This window comes from Saccoglossus kowalevskii, chromosome 12 (genome assembly GCF_978046115.1).
Source record: "Saccoglossus kowalevskii chromosome 12, keSacKowa6.1, whole genome shotgun sequence".
Lineage (NCBI taxonomy): Eukaryota > Metazoa > Hemichordata > Enteropneusta > Harrimaniidae > Saccoglossus > Saccoglossus kowalevskii.
In genome coordinates this window covers 28,833,915-28,853,035 of record NC_140652.1, presented here as the reverse complement: position 1 = coordinate 28,853,035, position 19,121 = coordinate 28,833,915, and the positions used below count along the sequence as shown (strand labels likewise).

Here is a 19,121-nt window from a genome sequence, read left to right as displayed (position 1 = left end):
GTATACCTTAACATCCCTAGATCAGTGTAGAATAATGTCACCTACAATATTCATTATTATTCTATTATACTTATTAACCCAAGTATACCTTAACATCCCTAGATCAGTGTAGAATAATGTCACCTACAATATTCATTAATATTCTATTATACTTATTAACCTAAGTATACCTTAACATCCCTAGATCAGTGTAGAATAATGTCACCTACAATATTCATTAATATTCTATTATACTTATTAACCTAAGTATACCTTAACATCCCTAGATCAGTGTAGAATAATGTCACCTACAATATTCATTATTATTCTATTATACTTATTAACCCAAGTATACCTTAACATCCCTAGATCAGTGTAGAATAATGTCACCTACAATATTCATTAATATTCTATTATACTTATTAACCCAAGTATACCTTAACATCCCTAGATCAGTGTAGAATAATGTCACCTACAATATTCATTAATATTCTATTATACTTATTAACCCAAGTATACCTTAACATCCCTAGATCAGTGTAGAATAATGTCACCTACAATATTCATTATTATTCTATTATACTTATTAACCCAAGTGTACCTTAACATCCCTAGATCAGTGTAGAATAATGTCACCTACAATATTCATTAATATTCTATTATACTTATTAACCCAAGTATACCTTAACATCCCTAGATCAGTGTAGAATAATGTCACCTACAATATTCATTAATATTCTATTATACTTATTAACCTAAGTATACCTTAACATCCCTAGATCAGTGTAGAATAATGTCACCTACAATATTCATTAATATTCTGTTATACTTATTAACCCAAGTATACCTTAACATCCCTAGATCAGTACAGAATAATGTCACCTACAATATTCATTAATATTCTATTATACTTATTAACCCAAGTATACATTAACATCCCTAGATCAGTACAGAATAATGTCACCTACAATATTCATTAATATTCTATTATACTTATTAACCCAAGTGTACCTTAATATCCCTAGATCAGTACAGAATAATGTCACTTACCATAAAACATGGTCATTCAAGTGTTATTCTAGTTCAGCTATTCTCCTCTGTTAATGGCTAAATCACTGAAAATGATTGAGAATCCAATGAATTACGTCCTATGTGTCCACCAGCTACAGATTCTATTAAGTACTCCTGTGTGCTATTGTATTGTATTGTTGTATTGTCGACAATATTTTGCTGTAAGCTCTGTAATTTTGTTATTAACTGAATGCTGAAACTTATAAGACATCCTGATTTAACCTTTTCACCAGCAGACTTCCTTGCCAAAATTTTTCTACACTTTTTTTCTTATATTTTTAAATATTTCTAGAAATGAATTTAATTTTGGAGCCAACAGACACATTTTTAGTCAGTTTTCAGTTTTTACTCAAAATTTTTGGCTATTTTTGTCCAAATGTTCTGATGGAAAGCACGGACTATAAATGGGACTATTTTGTGAATTTGTGATGAAAAGAGGCACCTGGTGGTGAAAAGGTTGAACATGTAACCAAGTTATTTTTGTTCCTATAAATAAATCCAATCATGCATTGCTGTTTCACATTTTCATTTTGCTAAACACAACAAGCATTTACTGTTTGATATTAAAAATTTGCTGGATGCAGTGGCAACGCAAGTAAATTATATTAGTCATTCTATTATTTTTTTAAGAGAGATCTTTAGAAATTTGTACACCCAGGTGTAAAAACGTTCCTGTTTTTCTGAATCTAATGAATAACATTCTGTGTGAAAACTCAAAATAAATCTTTAGGAATACTTACCAATGTTTACATTTTGTATTTGCAATAACCTTGTACCCCAACTATCTGGCAAATCCAGTAACTATTGCCTTAATCAATATAGAATCCATATATTACTCCACATACTCAATCTGAAACTTTAATTTAAAGAAAACAACCATTATTGAACTGCCATAAAACAATACAGGTTTCCATGAAATTATATTTGGGTGTCATTCCCACTCACTAACTCAGATACAAATAAAATATACAAAAATGAGAAGTTGATTAAACATCTGCTGCCCAATCATTAAATTATGATGTGTATACAGTATTAGTTACCAGTAACTCAATAATGGATCGGATAATAGCTTTAATTAGGATGATCCATCATATTCAAAGCTATTATCAATTTCAGTGGCTTCTGTACACATACATACATGCTAGAAACTAATCTAAGTGTGTAAATGTGTTCAGTTTACGATACGTTTAGTCGGTCACTTTAGTTGAGTACAATCTGTATCTCAGTAACTGTATGTACAATGCTGATCCCTTAGGATTTTAATTTTAATGAAATTACATCTTATGATTAGAGTAATATGATACAAAGACAGAAATAAAATTATACAAATATCCACACTTCTTAGAACCTACATTTTATTCACTGTACTCGCTGTACCACATTTACAAATACCTAGCTACAAAGCTTGAAATATCTTCTTACTCATTCACTTGATGGTTAATGCAGACGTAATACACTTTGTTTGGGCTGGGAAATATAATACTCCAGGTCAGTTTAAATACTAATTTGTCATTTTCATTCAACTGATCAAATTTACAGTGAGATTTTCTGTTCATTAATATTCTATTATACTTATTAACCCTAGTATACCATAACATCCCTAGATCAGTGTAGAATAATGTCACCTACAATATTCAGTAATATTCTACTTTACTTATTAGCCCAAGTATACCTTAACATCCCTACATCAGTGTAGAATAATATCACCTACATATTCATTTATATTCTACCACTTATTAACCTAAGTATACCTTAACATCCCTAGATCAGTACAGAATAATGTCATCTACAATATTCATTAATATTCTGTTATACTTATTAACCCAAGTATACCTTAACATCCCTAGATCAGTACAGAATAATGTCACCTACAATATTCATTAATATTCTATTATACTTATTAACCCAAGTATACCTTAATATCCCTAGATCAGTACAGAATAATGTCACTTTCCATAAAACATGGTCATCCAAGTGTTATTCTAGTTCAGCTATTCTCCTCTGTTAATGGCTAAATCCTTAAAATGATTGAGAATCCAATGAATTACGCCCTATGTGTCTTGTGATGCAGAGCTAGTGAGATGTGCCAGCATTTAAAAAAAAAAAAGAACACTGTATTGAAGTAGGTTCATAAATCCAATCTTTATGATGTTAAAGTACCAGTAGCTCACCATAGTTCTCTGTACAATGAATTTATTGTGCATGGTTTGTTGATTTATTATTCAGGTTGTTGTGACCTTAAGAATTATCACTTCCCTAAAACATCACCTGACTGTCAAATACCTACATTTAGTACATTTCCCCCACACTTGAGTAATTTTGTTGACTGTGTTTTGTTTTTTGAACACTGTACTGTATATTTTCGTTTGGTAGGATTTGAGTATTAGCTGTGATTGAAATTTAGCAAAATTGTGTTTTGAATGCCAGGGCAGGTAATTTCTAAATTTTACCAGCCTTGTATTAGGAATCATTTTAAAATATTTGTAATTAATTCCCATTCTAAGTAGCATCACAAAGATTAATAAATTAAAATTCCCATTATTGTTTCAGAAGAGAATAGTGTTCAACTGAAACTCCTCAATTGAAGCAGACCATGAAAAACATTACTAGACCACCAGGCTCTTAAGTTTTACTTAAGTTTTATTTTCACCAGCAGTGATTTCAATCACTAGTAATGGTAGACCAAATTTAGACCTGATGTGACATGATTGTTAGCATGTCCACCGAGCATCATGGGATTGCATGTTCTATTTCCCATAGTCAGCTACCTACTCAGAGGAAACAAAAATGAGTACATTCTGTCAACTTGCCAGGCTAGTGATATTCAGGGTTAAAGGTGACGTAAACTTATCACACTGTGCTTTGTTGCTTCAAATCACACGAACTTTTACACATTGAAGTGGATGTGCTTCTAATACAGTTTGTGCTTGTTGAGGATACTCCAAGAAAAAAGGAAATTATTGATCAAGGGAGCTTTTATGTTGAAACTTGCCACAGCCAATTACCTTACAACATCCCAGGACTTGTCTGACATTTCCGCTGCTGACATGTTTATAAATTGTTTAGAAACTGTACCCGCTTATAGTATGGTGGATAATGAAAGCAGGTACTTATTGCAAGATTAGTGTAGCCAAACACACCCCACTTGTATGTACTTGTAATGTCTCAACAATTTTCAGATTTGTCTGTGTTTTATATAGATTTCTCTGTTTAATTTACTAAGTGAAAAGACATACCATATACTGTCAAGTAGCAATGTGTGCATTTACAAACAAACTTTCCAGCCTTGTACAACCTGTATTTGGGGCGGACCGGTAGTAGCACATTTCTGTTGTTGTCTCAGCTGTTATAAAATTGTGTTCTCAAAATGTCAATGTTCACCAAAAATGGAAAGGTGTATCAGGTTTCCACCAAATTTTCTTTCACTTTTCACATGAAATGAGATAATTAAATAGTCTATGGTTGTCATGTGTAATTTCAGAGTTCATTTTTCAGGGCAAGTTAATAAGATTTGGAATTAGAAATAGCAATGACAATGACTAACATTTTTCTTTAATATGCCTTGTATTTCAACATGTATTGTATTCAACCAATGAAAACTATTTCTGAAGATGTTATTATTCATTCACTAACGAATGCGACTTTGGGGGAACCTCAGTTAAGGTCCGCAGTTGCCTGTGTTCGACCGAGCCTAGTTGACGTCAGGATAGTGCATTAAACTGCCATTTGATAGGAAGCTGGCCGCACAACCCTGTCATGTAGTCCCAAAACATGGATATGGCTTCTGTGGCAAAAATGCACTATATATCAGCACTTGCAAATTGCACATATAAAAAAAAATGACACCAGTGACATTCAATGTTCAAAACTGTCGCCGGGCACAAAAACATTTAAAAAAAAAAAAAAAAAATTCACTTTTCTGAAATAAATAAAATATAGCTTTATTTGACAAAAATAATTATAATAACTGATAAAAACAAAGACTAATATTATTAATAAAACAATTAGTTAAATAATCATCCATCAAGTCAATCATTTAATTATTAATTAACTAGTCTGTTCCTAGTAAAAAAACAACAACAGACAGTCTAACAGTGTAAACAATATTAATAAAGGTGTCCCATAATTCCCTGGTGCAATCAACAAAATTTGAAATTCCTTTTATACTTTTCAAAATTTTGGTCCATTTTACATTATTTTATGCATGCTTGAGTACCACATTTTAAAGTTTTTGTAGTGTTGCCATGACTACAACGTTTCTGTATGAAAACTTTGTTCTTAGCGACTGCTGTTTCAAAGTCAACATAACTGAGTCAAGACATGGACAACTGTCTATGTGTATTTACAGACACACCATACAGCATGGCTACTCAGAATGCATGCAATGCCTGACTTCTTTAACATGTGCTGATGACAGGAATAGAACACACAGTGTCCATTCATCCAAACCCTAAAGCCACATGTTTTGTGGTTGGAACACAGTGTACTCTAATTCATACTGCTGAGTGAGTAATTAGCTAGGAGACTCAACCTGATTTTTGATACTAAGTCCAATTAAAGTCTGTTTATTAAAACATGAATTTTACCTAGGGTATAATTGATATCATATACATGTATATTGTGATACTACCAGCTGTACTAATAATCAGTAAAAATTTAAAGTAATTATCCCTTATTGATTAGCTCAGTCAAATTTGTTTATCAAAGGTACTGTGACCGATGGTCTTAGTACATTCTAGTTCTACAGATATAATTTCCTTTTACATCTGGACAATGGAAACCTAGAGTAGACCGTTTCTAATTCACTGCGAGATCTTGTGTTATGCGTGAAATCGAATGTAAAAAAAGGACAAACAAAGATCATAGTATCTTAGTAACGTCCAAACATCATGTGGGATTCCGTACACATTTGATGATGGTCAATTTTGATGACGTAAGTCAGGGTTTGCGCTAGTGCCTCGGCAAGACGAGTCTCACCTATAAAATTTTAAGAAATAGAAATTTGACCCTGGATAACTTAGTTAGAGATTGGACCCAAGCTTGCCCTGGGTCCCTCTTCAATAATTGGAGCAAAATATGGGGTTAACGCAATTCCTGAAGTAAGGGTATCTCAATGCCATATTCTCTGTCAAAGACTGGAATTTTGATATAGAGCTATAAGAAATTCAAGCTGAAAATTATTTAATTGTTGATTGATTTTGATTTGATTTTTGTGGCTGACGTTTGAGCTATACCATCCATATACTGTAATATGTGAGATCACGAATTGAACGAGAAATTGTCTATTGCGTAGTATATAATCTTTATTGGTAGAGTTAGCTCATTAAGTGTTGGTTAGTGTATCCGATCACAGAGAAACACAACTGCCAGCCACACCAGCAGATTCATGTGCTTTATAAAGAGAACAATGTTGTCAAACTGCAGTTACTTTTTGTTTTGTGTGTGGTCCTTTTCATCCCACACCGGGACACAAGGCTGCAATCAGGTTCTTTCATTCCTGTCTATCCTTGGCCACCATTTCTGCACTACTCCAGGTCAGGTTTGCTTGGGCAAGTTCTGTGGTAATGGTTCTTCTCCATGTGTTTTATGGCCTCTCTCTGTTTCGTTGACCCTGTGGTGTCCAGCGAAGTGCTGTTTTGGGGATTGAGTCTTGTGGCATTCTAAGAACATGACCCAACCATCTCAGTCTTCGGCTATTAATTTCAATAATAATGTCCTTAGAATGTGTTTGCCTATAAAGGAGATGATCACTGGCCAGAATATTCTGCAAATTCTCCTAAGGCAACCAGTTACTTTACCACATCTGAATCATTGCAGCTCTTGTTCTGCTATGAATATCAACATGATGACTGTTTAGATTGTGGACATATGTAGATATGGTTCACTGAGCTTTGATCACATGAAAAACCTTGATGCAAATAACACCACACACTTTAATTTGAAGACTCCACATTAAATCAAAATCGTAAAACAGATATAAAAAAATGTCCCCTAAGTTTCTTGAATGTGACATTCATTTTTACACCGAAGGTAGATAATGAAATAAAACATTGGTGAAATGAATATAAACTTCTCATGTTTCATATGGGTAGTCAGTAGAGTTACTGGAAATACAACATTTATTTTATGTTACCGAATTGCTTTTTTTTATAATTTCAAGCTTATGACCCATTCCATAAGTATATCTTAGAGACACAAAATGGCGCCATGTGAATAAACAGCTTATTAAACTTATTACCATCAAGGGCAAGGTTTCACTAATTATGCTATGTTTTTTGTATGATTGTTGCTAGTGTGTCATGTCAATTTTAAAATAACTTCCTTCACTTTGTTATAACAAACAATAATTGAATTCTGTTTTTATTTCTTTGTAGGTGCAACAGAATCAGCTGAAAAATTCAACAAACGTCTAGTGAGAGACCAATTTAAAGAGACCAAATTAAGATGGCGGACGTTGAGTCGGGTCCCACGAGTCATAGCATACTTACAGTAAAGCCATGGTACATGAAAGTACTGGATTGGTGCAGATTAAATCTGTTACTTGTACTTACTGTGCTAGGTGTGTTGCTCGGAATCATACTTGGTTTGTCGATACGTGCAGCAGATCCATCAGATAGAGCCATTATGTTGATTGGTTTCCCTGGAGCACTCTTGATGACAATGTTAAAGATGCTGATCCTACCGCTCATCATCTCTAGTTTGATTTCTGGTAAGTTTCTGGGCCCATGTCGTTATCGAGTTATGGTTGCTAAGAAAAGCATACTTGTAAAAGTGTGGACCGAAACTTGGCATGAAGAGATTGTATAAGATGCTGCGTTACAATGTGCTGTAATGTTTTCTGTAAATTTCATTATACAGCTTTTGATTTCTATGGCTAGTATCAATTCACTTTTGGTTTCTCAAAATAACTTGAATGAAGTTTATTGTTACAGCGCCCTCTAGTGGTATAAGATAGTAATAAGTATTTCCAAGTAAAAGTTCTAATAAAATGATTTACATTATAATCACTAAATTAATCTAAATTATAAAATACAAAAGATGCAACCAGCACAAAATATCTATTGCCATCTTCCATGTACGATAGACCCAAAATCTAATCCTACTTGATTTTGAACACCGAAATAGAGAGCAATTAATTCATACCATACCCTAGTTAAGTGTGCCACACACTCAATAGCATGAACAAATCTAATGGCCGTGATATATTCAATAACTGATACAACTTTGATGCAATTGTAGGTACTTATACATGTTTGTTTGCCAGCTTAACTCCACAACAAAACATAGAATTTCTGACTGCTTATGTCACTAATATATGTAGCATGAAAGTGAACTTCAGCGTCTGGTGTCATAACAACTGCACAGCGTTTGCAACCTCTGTTATTGGTGGTTTGGTTATTTTTCATAATGAAGGGTTGAAACTGTAGTAATAATGAGAGAAGGTCGAGACGCACGACCTGACTAAAACAAAAAGGCAAGCGAATCTGACCTTGTTCAAAGCATGCGTGACTATGCAAATGTATTGCGTCATAAATACAGCTTAATGTAAACATAAATCTCCCATTTAAGAAAGTACATTTGTATAACTGCAAGATTATCTGTCAGATAACCTATGTTCCATCTTTACTTAATCCAATTTATGTAATTACATATTTTATTTGTAACTCATGCAGCTCTGATTAAAAATTAAATAAATAAAATTATAAAACAATTGTAACATATTGTTTTTTTGTACAGGATGGGTAAAATGAACACAATTTCAGTAATTTGTTTTTTTGACCATATTCACTGTAATATCGGTAGTTCAAAATTAATCAGGAAAACAATTCTATTGTTATTTGTTCACATGTATTTAATTTAGCGAGTTTTAATTAACAGCGACGATAATAAAGTTGAAATCAAGTGAATAAGTAATGCATTTACAGTATTCTTATAGTCATATTGCAGTGTGTAATTATTTCATTCTCTGGTTTCAGGACTCGGAAGTTTAGATGCAAAATCAAGTGGCAAAATGGGTAGCCGTGCCTTAGCCTATTACTTTCTAACCACCATTATGGCAGCCATTTTGGGTATCATACTAGTTGTGGTTATTCACCCCGGCAACCCAGATCTTAAGGAGGATTTAGAAGACGAGGAACAACCTAAAGTGGATCCACTGGATGCATTCCTTGACTTAATCAGGTACTGTTAATAGAAAAAATAACATTATGGACAACACTGTGAGTGAAATTGTTCATAATATAAATAATAGTATGAGATTATGAAGGTGGTGTGAACATCATATTGATCACTGCATAGTAGTCTACCCTGTACTGCAAGAGTGCTTACTTTGCTGTATCCTCGTAATAGATAAGTTACCTTATTTATTATTATTCATCTTTTTCCCGGTACTGTGCTAGTTGTGCAGAGGTATTTCAATGGTCAAAAATGATAGATAATTCATATTTAAATGATTTAGTTTACAAATTTTTTGTTTATTCACCCTTTCATTGAAATGTGCTTCCCATAAAAGCTCAATGTTTATTATTTTTTTCCAGAAATTTCTTTCCTTCCAACATTGTACAAGCTTGCTTTCAACAGGTATGTTGTTTTACTTTTTATTTTCACACTCTGTATGTCTAAATATATTGTGAAGATCGCAAGGCAAAATATATGTTTAATTTCAACAAATTTGTTTTTAGTTTTGCGATTATACTTGCATATTCGGTTTTAATTTAGTCATTAAAGGAATAACAGTTGGCAAATAATAAAAAGTATTTAACAGAATGATATCTAGACCTAGAATTAATGGTGGTATATTTCACTTCTTCTTTATGATGACATCATTTGCATTGAAACACAAGGAATGATGACATCATTTGCATTGAAACACAATAAATGATGACATCATTTGCATTGAAACACAAGGAATGATGACATCATTTGCATTGAAATACAAGGAATGATGACATCATTTGCATTGAAACACAAGGAATGATGACATCATTTGCATTGAAACACAATAAATGATGACATCATTTGCATTGAAACACAAGGAATGATGACATCATTTGCATTGAAATACAAGGAATGATGACATCATTTGCATTGAAACACAAGGAATGATGACACCATTTGCATTGAAACACAAGGAATGATGACACAACTTAATATATGTTACATTACAAATGAAGACACCACTTACTATAAATGTAAACAATGATGACATTGCACTGAAACAGAAAGGATGACACAACTTTATACATAGACATAGGTATGTACATATCGTTTAATAAATTGTTTCTTTTGCTTAAAAGGTTAAAACAGTGTACAAGCTTAGAAATATAACAGAAGATCAAATAGTCAACAAAACAATAAATGCAACTGAGATTGCAAATCTCACAGAAAATGAACAAAAAGGAGTTTACTATGTGGAATCTATGGAAGGCGAAAATATTTCATATGTACAAGAAACAGTTAAAGTTGTGGTTGGGCAAGAAGACTATGGTGAGGTACTGTGGGTTGATGGTATGAATGTACTTGGTAAGTAGTTTACAACTAAGGTATTCAGGTGTGACCTAAGTCATGCATCACAACCTTTGAGGTCCTACATCCTAGTATTGTCAGAGGTCAGAGGTCACATGTATAACACGCACAGTGTGCCCTCTAAGCTGATATGGCGTAGCACTGATGCACAAATATTTCCTGTGATGCAACTTAATTGTCATGCAATTGTACTGGCACAATAATTATGACAAATTAGACAGTGATTTTGAAAAATATCTTAACGTAATAGAATGTGTCATTTAATAAAATGAAATTCACAAATGAAAAAAACAACATACTGGCAGATGTAAAAATGAATGAAACCAGAGACCACATTTTTATTTGCATTTAAAGTCACCTACATGTATAAACAGCCACATATAATTTTATTTTATTTTATTTTTCAAAAGCTGACCTCTCTAGCTGAATCATCTTGATTTCAGGAATTCAATTTTGATTCAGCATTCCTACAACATCTGTTATGTTTGAGGGTGCACCGGACATCCCCTTTGATGCCAAAAGTCATACCTTCTAGTCTTCTTTTCAGAAATTATTTATTGTGTTATAGGGCCAGTGAGCCTTCATACTTTCTGCATTGTAGTCGCACATTGTATTTCTTAACATCACTCTATAACCACACTTTGTTTCATGATTTTTTTCCATAGGTATTATTATTTTCACTATCTGGTTTGGCATTATCATGACCAAAACTGGTAAGAAAGCTCAGATCATGATGGACTTCTTCTTTGCATTGAATGAAATCATTATGAAGATGGTGTTAATGGTCATGTGGTAAGCGCATTATGATAATTTATTAAAATTCCGAAGGTGGATATTTTTGGGAAATGATGATTTAAGGGTATAGTCACCATCTTGTCTTACCCCACTGAAATGTTCACTGTGATTGCTTTGTCAAAACACCCCCAGTGAATTTTTCATTGTGACTACTGTGTCTTAACAATCCTACTCTGTTGCTACTACCTGTTATAATGACCCCAGTGAAATCTTCACATTGTACAATTTATTTTACAAAGAAATTAAAAATACATTTTAGCAAACCAAAATAACAGTTCTATGGTTGTACATAAATAGAGTCCTAGACAGGCACAGTCAGGGCGATTAATTTCGCGAAATGGAGGTGTTAGCGCGAAATCTCCCCGACTGGTTTATTCTGCAGGAAATTCATTGCTATTAAATATTCATGAATGCACATATTATAATGAGGTGGCGCACAAATACGTACATAATGAGGTCAACCTGGCAAAGGTCACACTGCAGACCCAACATGGCAGCAAGTTGAAATTCAAGTTTATTTTTCTAATTCATCACAATGTGTAAAAAAGTAACTTGTACTAGTCGTTGAATTAAAAAAAAAATCGGCTGCTGCAATCAGCTGACGTCTTCTCGGTCAGAGGTCAGTTGAAGAGACGTTGTGATTGGCTTTAATAGATGATTGTCAATTACAACACTCATTAACATAATTACCCGTTGAAAAATCGATGGGGTCCTGCAGTGTCAATAGAGGGCCATGCAGAATAAACCAGTTGGGGTGATTTCGCTAAATTTTTTATTTTATTTAAACTACAAAAACAATTTAATCGCCCCGACTGGGCCAGTCTAATAGAGTCCATGCGAAACTACTTACAAGCTTGTGCCTGATTGGCTACCCAACCCTAACACCTAACAGTCAGACCAATCAGAGAGCAGCTTGTTTGTTGACAGGTTTTTTGACGTATCAAATTCAATAAATATAGATGTTTTGACTCAACATTATAAATCTGCTTGATATTAGTGAGGACGCCCTCACAGTTGGAAGTAGAAATATTTTCAATACTTTCACTGATTTATTTTTCAGGTATTCTCCAGTTGGTATCATGAGCTTAATTGCTGCTAAGCTGTTAGAAATGGATGACTTAGCTGGAGTCTTATCACAGCTTGGATTATATATGTTAACTGTACTAGTAGGATTATTCATTCATGGATTAGTTGTTCTGCCATTATTATTTTTCGCCATTACCCGGAGAAATCCTTACACATACCTCGTCAATATGTTATGGGCTTTGATAACAGCTCTTGGTACTGCGTCAAGGTAAGCGTTAATTCATATGTTAACACTGTTTTGTTGTCATAATTCATCATATACTGTAAAATGCGAAATTTATTGTACGCCAACCCAACAATTATGAGGTTGTTCATGTCAGAAAGCTAAGGACAACTGAAAACTAGAAAATACTGCTTATTTGCTTTATAAGGAATTAACAATATACGATTCTATTGTAATTTTATAGACATTACCGTTGGTGCTGTCTGTGTATATTCTGTTAGGTTGACTGTTGCTGTAGATATTGATAATATCTCATCTACACCATCTATTGTAATTTTATAGACATTACTGTTGGTGCTGTCTGTGTGTATTCTGTTAGGTTGACTGTTGCTGTAGATGTTGATAATATCTCATCTACACCATCTATTGTAATTTTATAGACATTACTGTTGGTGCTGTCTGTGTATATGTTGGATGTTACTGTAGATATTGATATCTCATCTACACCATCTATTGTAATTTTATAGACATTACTGTTTGTGCTGTCTGTGTGTATTCTGTTAGGTTGACTGTTGCTGTAGATATTTATAATATCTCATCTACACCATCTATTGTAATTTTATAGACATTACTGTTGGTGCTGTCTGTGTGTATTCTGTTAGGTTGACTGTTGCTGTAGATGTTGATAATATCTTATCTACACCATCTATTGTAATTTTATAGACATTACTGTTGGTGCTGTCTGTGTATATGTTGGATGTTACTGTAGATATTGATATCTCATCTACACCATCTATTGTAATTTTATAGACATTACTGTTGGTGCTGTTTGTGTATATGTTGGATGTTACTGTAGATATTGATAATATCTCATTTACACCATCTATTGTAATTTGATAGACATTACCGTTGGTGCTGTCTGTGTGTATTCTGCTAGGGTGGCTGATGTTGTAGATATTGATAATATCTCATCTATACCATCTATTGTAATTTGATAGACATTACCGTTGGTGCTGTCTGTGTGTCTTCTGCTAGAGTGGCTGATGTTGTAGATATTGATAATATCTCATCTATACCATCTATTGTAATTTTATAGACATTACTGTTGGTGCTGTTTGTGTATAGGTTGGATGTTACTGTAGATATTGATAATACCTTGTAGCAAAAAAAAAACATGTTTCCGGATTCATTTTGTTTCCTTCAAAAACTTAGTGACAATTAGCATGGTTTTATGTAACTGTTATTGTGAAACATGCTAGTCAGCTCATTGATCCTATAAATGGTTGAGTTAAAAAGCTAATGGAAGTAACTTTCATGAATAGAACATAAGCTATTATTTATAAATACCAGAAAAATGAATTTTTCATGTCAAGTATTAGATTATATCATTGTAAATCCTGCAATGAAATCAAATTAATTTTCAAAAAGATGAATCCTATTTACTGATACATGTATTAACCAAAGGATACTCGCATCTCAGCTGCAGAAGTAATTTTGTCTGCCTTCTTTTGTATCTTTTTAGTGCTGGAACTTTACCTGTAACATTCAGTTGTCTAGAGGAAATAAATAAAGTTGACAAAAGGGTGACTCGTTTTGTGATACCTATTGGGGCCACTGTGAACATGGACGGTACTGCATTGTATGAAGCAGTGGCCGCCATCTTTATTGCGCAAATGAATGGGATGGAACTGAGTGCTGGACAAATTGTGACTATCAGGTAGGTATACTTATAATAGCGCCACCACAGGCAAGATCATAAGGGATTTTGTTTTTATTTCACTACCACACTAACAATGATTGACGACCCGCTCCACTAGGATTGCCCTTAAAATCACTTTTGTGTGTGTCTGTGTGTGATTTCCAGTACTAGTGTTTTCACGTATTAATTCTTCTGTGATTTCTTTCACATATTATTTCTTCTGTGATTTTCTTGGCTCGGCTGATTTTGCTCAAACTTGATAGGCCAGTCACACCTTCACTCTAGTCAGGAGGTAAAATCTGAAAAAAAAATTCTGGCCCACCATAAAAATTGCCATAGTAGCAACCAAAAAACTGATTTTTTAATATCTTCGCACCAAATGTATCTCCTCCTACAAATTCAGGAATAAACACCTTGGACATAGCTCATTCTACTCAGCTTGAGTGTAGGCACAAAGTTACTATTTCATTTTTTGATATCTTTTTTCATTAACAAGAAATTTGTTCTCAATTTTGGGGTAAATTTTCAGCAGTAATGGCTTTTCAACACTTCTGTGATTTTTTTGTTCACACTTGGCAGGCAGGTCATACCATCAGTAATTGGAAAAAATTCCTGACCCACCGCTGCCATGGGTAATAACCAAAAACTGATTTTTGAATACTTTCGCCCCAAATGTAATACCTCCTACCTGGTTTTGTAATAGCAGTGTTTAAATGATCATGCTTTTTATTTTGGCTAAGTTGCAAATACTGTTCTAATTTCTCTGAAACACATTGACTCATCGCAATTGAACTTGCATTGAAACAACGTTATACATTATGTAATTTATTTCATGTTATGATTCAAAATGGCTGACTCATTTCAGTTTTGTTTTTCACTGAAACCAACAGTGACTTTGTTATGACATGAATCATTTTTAGCCACATAAAATTAATAAAGAAATTCTAGGGAAATGAATAAAATATTTTAGCTAGAAAAATTTTGTGTTGGTGCTGTCAGTTTGCAGACAGTTGTTACATGTGCTATGTTTTTTTGTTTTTTCAGTTTAACTGCCACTTTAGCCAGTGTAGGTGCTGCCAGTATTCCTAGTGCTGGGTTAGTTACTATGTTTATAGTGTTGCAGGCTGCTGGTCTACCAGCTGAAGATGTCACTTTACTGTGGACTGTTGATTGGCTTCTGTAAGTAACATTTTCAAGTGTCTAAAATCGGCCAATTCGACAATCAGCTTTACACACTTTCATTCGCTGAAATCTGGCAGATATTTTATATTATTTTTGTTCTGAGCATGATGATTCTGTATATTAGGCATCCATAATGTGTTCTAATTTAACTTGTATTCTAAAATCACCAAGTTAGTCTGATTTTAGTAAAATATTGATATCTATGGGGGCAATGTACAAGTGAATCAATTCAGCTAGCTTTTGAAAAAGTGAAACAAAAAGGCTCTTGTTGTTGACATTCCCTATATACACACTCGCATATACACACACACTTTCTGTCATAAATGTGTTAGTAATAATGCACCCAAGGAACTCGATGAGGGAACTCAAATCTTGTATATTGAAGAGATTTGTGCACTCAGGTGAAAATCTCATCTGTTTTCAAAAGAACCTGTTGAAGATAAATACCTAATATGGATTATGATACTATGTTTTCAGAGATCGATTCCGTACCTCCATTAATGTGTTGGGAGATTCATATGGAGCGGGTATTGTCGAGCATTTATCCAGAGATGAGTTGAAGAAAGCTGATGCACTGGACGCTGAAATGAATGCTGGGAAACATGTAGATGAAATGACGAATGAGATTGGAGATGCCGAAGAAATGCAGAAATTGAACCCCAGCGGGAGCAAGGCCAATTCGCAAGATAAGTTGAATGACACGAAGGCCAAGGACACTGAATCAGTTATATAAAATGGTAATGCACACCATGTGTGAATATGGAATATGTGAATGTTTTCACTCACTACATCATGTAGTACTCGATAATTGCATAGTAGCGTGGCTGACTTTGGAATGGTATTTATAGTCAGAAAGAATATTGTAGCAATAATGCCAGAGGTTGGAAGTCATAGTGACATGGTCAAAGGTGAAGGGTTAGTTGTGACGTCGAGGATCAGGAGGTCAAAGTGATAATTTTTTGATCAATTTTTTTCAGTTTGCAGTGTGAGTATTAAAAAATAGAATTGCTCTGGCAGGAGATTCAGTGTTGATTTTAACCTGAATTCAATAACCTTTTGTTTGTAAAGAATTATAAATATTAGAAGAATACAGTATTGTTTGAATGTTAACTTGTACAGTGTGAGAACTATGATATATATTATGAATATTAACCATATTATATATTTATGCAAATTTATTGATGGTCACATGATTAAATATGCAGATGAGTTTGTGTCACCTGAGGGCTGTTAGCCAATAAGAGGCATGATTTTTTATGAGGCTGAAGTATGTAACTGAATAATGATTTCAGTTGGTAATGCACACGTAACAAATTCTATAACATTTTACAGAAATTGTAGAATAGAGTTAATATGTATATTGCAGGAAAACTGAGAAAATATTAGTAGCTATGCAAACTATAGAAAAATAGTTTTAGATTTTCAGAATCTTTTAAATGAATATAACAAGTGTTTCATTGATTATATGGATTGTTTTCTACCATTTTCATACATTTTATCACTTTTTGTTTCATCAGACATTTCTTACTCTTGAGTAACCTCTGTTCATGCAAGAAAAAAAATGAAATTGTGAATATTTTTAAAGTGGTTTTATTCTGTGTTTGTAATCTGAATATAAATTTATTTAGTAATGAGGCTAGAATTTTATGAAACTAATCTGAAGTTTTCATTTTTTTTATTTAAAACATTAAATACCTATACATTTGAGACAAGAGAAAAATCAATTTTTGCCCTCTTTTCAAATTCAAAGATGTGACTATATTATCTGTACAGTTTTGGAGTAATTTTGTTAAGAGCACTCTGAGATAACTCTGGGGTATGTTTTTTTTGTCCAGTTATGATTGTGATTAAACAATCACTGTTGTTATTGTGTGTTCAATTACACTTAATCATGATTGTGATAGGTAATCATAATGATAGGCGACACTCTGGTAACAAATAGATTGCAAATACACAAATAACATCTTCAAAAAGTTTGCATTTTTTCTCACTGTCATTTCATAAAATTTAAATGTGATGAAAAAAACAATTTTGATTATATTTACATGTTTTGTCATTAGTAATAATATCAAACTAATCTTAACCATGTAAATCAAATGTACTATGCATACTTTGTAAAGGAACTATAACTTGTGGGATAATTCTGTAAACCTTGTGAGGACATTCTGCATACCTTGTGTGAAAGTTCTACTTACCTTGTGTGAAAGTTCTACTTACCTTGTGTGAAATTTCTGCATACCTTGTGTGAAAGTTCTACTTACCTTGTGTGAAAGTTCTGCATACCTTGTGTGGAAGTTCTGCATACCTTGTGTGGAAGTTCTGCATACCTTGTGTGGAAGTTCTGCATACCTTGTGTGAAAGTTCTGCATACCTTGTGTGAATGTTCTGCATACCTTGTGTGGAAGTTCTGCATACCTTATGAGGACGTTTTGCATACCTTGTGTGGACATTTTACATACCTTGTGTGAAAGTTCTGCATACCTTGTGTGAAAGTTCTGCATACCTTGTGTGAATGTTCTGCATACCTTGTGTGGAAGTTCTGCATACCTTATGAGGACGTTTTGCATACCTTGTAAGGACATTTTACATACCTTGTGTGAAAGTTCTGCATACCTTGTGTGGAAGTTCTGCATACCTTGTGTGGAAGTTCTGCATACCTTATGAGGACGTTCTGCATACCTTGTGTGGACATTTTACATACCTGGTGTGCAAGTTCTGCATACCTTGTAAGGACATTCTGCATGCCTTGTGAGAATGTTTTTCATATCTTCTGAGGGCGTTTTTCATACCTTGTGACATTTTCTGCATACCTCGTGAGAATGTTCTGCATACTTTGTGTGGACATTCTGTATACCTTGTGAGGATGTTTTGCCCAGTTTGTGAGGACGTTTTGCATACCTTGTGAGGACATTTTGCATACCTTGTGAGGACGTTTTGCATACCTTGTTAGGACGTTCTTCATGTCTTCTGAGAACGTTTTTCATACCTTGTGAGATTTTCTGCATACCTCGAGAGAATGTTCTGCATACTTTATGTGAACATTCTGTATACCTTGTGAGGACGTTTTGCCCAGTTTGTTAGGACGTTTTGCCTAGCTTGTGAGGACGTTTTGCATACTTTGTGAGGACATTCTTCATATCTTTTGAGGGCTTTCTGCATAAATTTTGAGGTCTTTCTGCATACTTTGAAACTGAGTGTCCATAGTATCTTAGTTAATTTTAATGAAGCAAAAATTTGTTAATGTCTGAAACATGAGAATTTTAAGTACATGTTATAGTGTAACAGTCATGTTTTAAACTAATTACATTCAATCTATTGTTCTGTTGTAGCTTCATGCAGAGAATTGATTTACAAATTTTGTGCATTTTATTTTATTCTTTTTGAATTTTCGACTGGGGGAAGGGAGAATTATAATGCCATCAGCACATAGTACTGAGTGTATAAAGGTCTGAAAATCTTGAATCTGAAATCTGGCCATGCTTTTTTATAGGCTTTTTCAAGCTCAATTCAAAATACTAAACTACTGTGGTGAAATCACAGTTGTAACTTTAAATAAAAAAAAATCGTTTGGCAGTGACAAATAAAGCATGAACATGTAGTCTTTGTAAAGATGGCTCCCCA

The 19,121-nt window shown here is 33.6% G+C and overlaps 1 protein-coding gene across 2 annotated transcripts in view; it reads left to right on the top strand.

The window, feature by feature from the left end:
• Positions 1-17,529, top strand: part of LOC100367870 (excitatory amino acid transporter) — a 46,043-nt gene extending 28,514 nt beyond the window's left edge. For both annotated transcript variants that reach the window (XM_085506556.1, XM_006814935.3), the window contains exons 2-10: positions 7,425-7,759; positions 9,027-9,231; positions 9,588-9,630; positions 10,347-10,572; positions 11,241-11,367; positions 12,431-12,664; positions 14,142-14,336; positions 15,363-15,497; positions 15,978-17,529. In XM_085506556.1, the coding sequence (XP_085362682.1) occupies positions 7,495-7,759; positions 9,027-9,231; positions 9,588-9,630; positions 10,347-10,572; positions 11,241-11,367; positions 12,431-12,664; positions 14,142-14,336; positions 15,363-15,497; positions 15,978-16,233 (1,686 nt within the window). In that variant the 5' untranslated portion in view covers positions 7,425-7,494 and the 3' untranslated portion in view covers positions 16,234-17,529. The remainder of the gene's footprint in view (positions 1-7,424; positions 7,760-9,026; positions 9,232-9,587; positions 9,631-10,346; positions 10,573-11,240; positions 11,368-12,430; positions 12,665-14,141; positions 14,337-15,362; positions 15,498-15,977) is intronic.
• Positions 17,530-19,121: the final 1,592 nt, after the last annotated feature.